This window comes from Sinocyclocheilus anshuiensis, unplaced genomic scaffold (assembly GCF_001515605.1).
Source record: "Sinocyclocheilus anshuiensis isolate Anshui unplaced genomic scaffold, SAMN03320099.WGS_v1.1 scaffold1079, whole genome shotgun sequence".
In the NCBI taxonomy this organism is placed as follows: domain Eukaryota; kingdom Metazoa; phylum Chordata; class Actinopteri; order Cypriniformes; family Cyprinidae; genus Sinocyclocheilus; species Sinocyclocheilus anshuiensis.
In genome coordinates, this window is record NW_015548207.1 from 395,850 (window position 1) to 399,751 (window position 3,902).

General features: G+C 34.4%; 1 protein-coding gene across 1 annotated transcript in view; it reads left to right on the forward strand.

The window, feature by feature from the left end:
• The window catches only part of LOC107653591 (R3H domain-containing protein 1), a 40,581-nt gene that overhangs the window by 8,064 nt on the left and 28,615 nt on the right, over positions 1 to 3,902 (forward strand). Inside the window, exons 3-5 of the mRNA XM_016440332.1 lie at positions 661 to 868; positions 1,493 to 1,528; positions 2,250 to 2,336. Of these exons, the coding sequence (XP_016295818.1) occupies positions 692 to 868; positions 1,493 to 1,528; positions 2,250 to 2,336 (300 nt within the window). The 5' untranslated portion in view covers positions 661 to 691. The remainder of the gene's footprint in view (positions 1 to 660; positions 869 to 1,492; positions 1,529 to 2,249; positions 2,337 to 3,902) is intronic.

Below are 3,902 nucleotides of genomic sequence, written 5' to 3' on the forward strand. Positions count from 1 at the left end.
GGGTAAGTGATTAATGACAAAATTTTTATTTTGGGGTGGAGTAAACCTTTATTGAGTTTGTGACTGCGCATTTGAGAAATGGTTATGACTCAATGTCAGTATGACATTATTGATACTCATTATTATTAATAATATACCTTTTTGATCTTCAAAGACATAGCCTTCGCTTATTTACCAAATTGAGTACTACCAAAACTATCCAGAAAAAAATTGGTATGACATATTGAGCAAACTAAGTTTGCAACCTCATTTTTATGCACATCAAATTAAATATAGGTGCAAATTTACCTATGAAAAAAATCACTTTACCTATGAAAAAAAATCACATTAGCCTGTAGGCTTAACTGATTGGCCAAGACTAAATAAAATAAAACAATTTATAATTAGGCACTTAATCAGGTGGCTAATTAATGAATACTACTATGGGAAATGGATATTAATTAGGTTACATGACTGCACACTCCATGAGGTTACAGAGCCACTTCAGAAATCATTAATAATCATGAGTTAAGCCTTGTAGAATTCGTAATTTCACCCAACCCATTACATTTTTACAATTTTGCATCAATTCATAAATGCAGAACCAGTAATTTTGACATTGCAAGTTGAAATCAACGTCCTTAAGCTGTCAACTAAATCAGCAGTGTTTTTATCTCATAGGTGGTGATTTTCGGTCTTGCTTCTGAGGATAATGTCTGAATCTTCTCTGGACACCAGAAGTTGTGACGTTATGAAGGTTCTGGAGAGTGACGGGCCGCACGTGGCCGAACCGCCCGCGACCCTCAGTGACCCCCAACACGTGCCCCAGAACAACGGCACACATGCCCAGGAGTGTGTGACAGACCAAAATTCCTCCCATCAAACACAGGTAAACCTGGTGACAGCACCTCAAGTGGTGCATTTTGGGTAATGTAGTCTAAAGTCAGCAAGAAATGAGATTGTAGCCTCTCGCTAATGACTTAGGGGATGGTGGTATGCTGTTGCCATGGTTTCCATTATCCTAATGTCTCTGCTTAAAGATAGAGATAAGACAACGAGATGAGTGGAATCAGCAAATCGGATCCAAGCTGGCGTTTGATTGGCTAATGCCAGGAAAGAGAGGGAGGACAGTTAATCTGCACCTGAATCCTGCTGGTTTATCTGCAAACCCTCAGGGTGCATGAGCATGCGCGCGCGTGTGTGTGTGACTTTGCCACCATCTGCTCTTGGTGCATTGAGAAAGGGCAGCGGCCAGGTGCATTGAAACACATGCTGATCTCAGCTCTATTCCTCACTCATTGTTCATTTCTCTCTCCTCTCCTGCACAATTAACTGCTTCACTGGTGCACATTTTTAATTACATTTTTTAAATAAACTTTAATAGAATTTTGGAAAAAAAAAGTTAATTGGTTATATGTATATTATAATTTTTTTTTTTTTTTTTTTGTACTATTTCATACTTTATGACAAACAATGTGCATTTTCCTCACTTTTTTTTTCTGATTACCAACAGCTCGTCCAATCAGCACAGACTATTAAACGGTCCAAGGTACGGTATGATCCCAGCATGAGTTGGTTTGCTTATTTATTTATTTTTTTTAATTTTTGGATCAGTTGGTTGTGTTTTGTTTGCCTGCACTCTGTGTGCCTTGTGAGAAAAAGAGAGAGAGTTCGGCAGTGCATTGTGGGAATAAAAGCCCCTGCTCGAGCCAGTAAAGAATAATAAATGTGCTTTGGGGGGATGCTGCGTTTAGCACTTTTGCAGCATGTACCGAGATGCTGGGGGTTTGTAAGACCCGAGCGCCTCCTCCAGAGATTTTCCCACCTACAGTGGCGAATTCTGCTCTGCTCTTGATGCCGTTTCATCAGTGCATTTTAAACAGCCGAACTGTTTTTGTGATTATGTTGAGTGCGTGTGTTGTTTTTAGTGGTTTAGACATTGCTTGCAAAAAAATCATCTCTTGTGTTTATTATCATTTCTAAAAATAATGATTCACATATGAAAAACTGTCAAACTGCTGGTTTTTGTTTTGTTTTGTGTGTTCGTACTTTGAGATTTTCAGACTTTCAGGGCTGTCAGATCTTTATGTAAGCGTCCGTTTTAATAAACACGCTTCTAATTAACGATCTAATCACAAACCCCTCCCTGAGCTCTGAAAAGTCTCCTGAGACGTTGCAAAATGGTGCTTGTGTATTTTTAGTTGCGTTGTTGGACGTTCTTTTGCGAATGAGTGCCAGACATTTTGGTAACCATGGTTACTCTCCTCCAGTCCAACGGCAAGTTAAAGTTAGTCCGCAGCTTGGCGGTGTGTGAGGAGCCGTCTCCGCCTCCGCTTCGAGAACTGACGCACGAACAGGTAAATGTGTGTGTGGGTGTGTACAGACTAGCATTCGATTTACTTTTTAGCTTATGTGACTTAGTTTACTTGCTAATTCACAAACTGTTTAAAATAAAAATAGTACATTTGTGGTTTTCTTAATGTTTTTGAAAGAAATCTCTCCAAGGCTGCATTCATTTGATTAAAAATACAGTAAAAACAGTAATATTGTGAAATATTATTACAAATCTAACTAACTTTTTTCTGTTTGAATATATTTTATATAAATATATATACATTTAATTGTCTTTTATTTTTTAACCATTTAGCGTTTATTCATTTATTATAGTTAATATAATACTATTTAATTTACTGATTTTTACATTACATTTGTAATTTATTCATTTTAATAATTTAATTTAAAAAGTTAATTATTTTTTTATATATTTAAAATTAATTGTCTTCTATTTTTAACCATATCATACTTTAACAAAAAACATTTAATAATAAATGTTTAAAATTTAATCCAAATTTCCTCCCTTTTTTCAGATTTAACAGCTCACTTAGTGTTACAAAAGATTTCTTTTACAAATAAATGCTGTTCTTTTGAACTTTCTGTTCATCAAGGAAAAATGTATGATTTCCACAAAAAAAAAAAAAAACGTACAAACATATTCAAATAGAAAACATACTTTAAATTGTAAAAAATATTTTACAATATTACTGTATTTTTAATCCAATAAATGCAGCCTTGGTGAACATAAGAGACTTCTTTCAAAAACATAAAAAATATGAATGATTCCACATAGAGCTGTGCGTTTATTGAAAGTGCTCGTGTGCACGCGTGTCCCCAGGGCAGGATTGCATTCATCCGTCATCTATACCAAATACAATTTTCCTGTCTCAGCTGCCGAGCGCAGTAGATTGCTATAATTGCCTGTTCTTATCCAAAGCCCATTTTTGTTCTATTTATTAGGTTAGTCTGCAGCTCAGAGCCGCTATTAGGAAGCCCAGAGTTCGCCGCAGGCGGTCAACACCATCAGCTCTTTGTATATGAAGATGCAACTTTATTTGTGCGTTTGGTTATTTTGTAGGGAGGTTATTATTGATGGTGATTTGCGAAAATAGGTGTTTCGTAAAAAGGGTTGTGCAATACAGTCGCGTATTGATATGTCACTATTCTTTTTTTTTCCACAATGTTACATCAGTACTTTAGGTTTCAACACTGAATTTTTTTATATTTTTTATATATTTCAAATATTTGTGAAAATATATATGCACATTATGGAAATTCTCCTTACCTTGACTTTTTATTTTGTAAGTCTACTTATTTATATTATTTATAATGATTTATATATATTATGTATGTGTATATATATATACGTATGTATGTATGTATGTATATATATATATATATATATATGTGTATATGTATGTATATATATATATACGCATGTATGTATGTATATATACGCATGTATGTATGTATACGTTTGTATGTATGTATGTATACGTATGTATGTATGTATGTATACGTATGTATGTATGTATGTATGTATACGTATGTATGTATGTATACGTATGTATGTATATATATATATATAT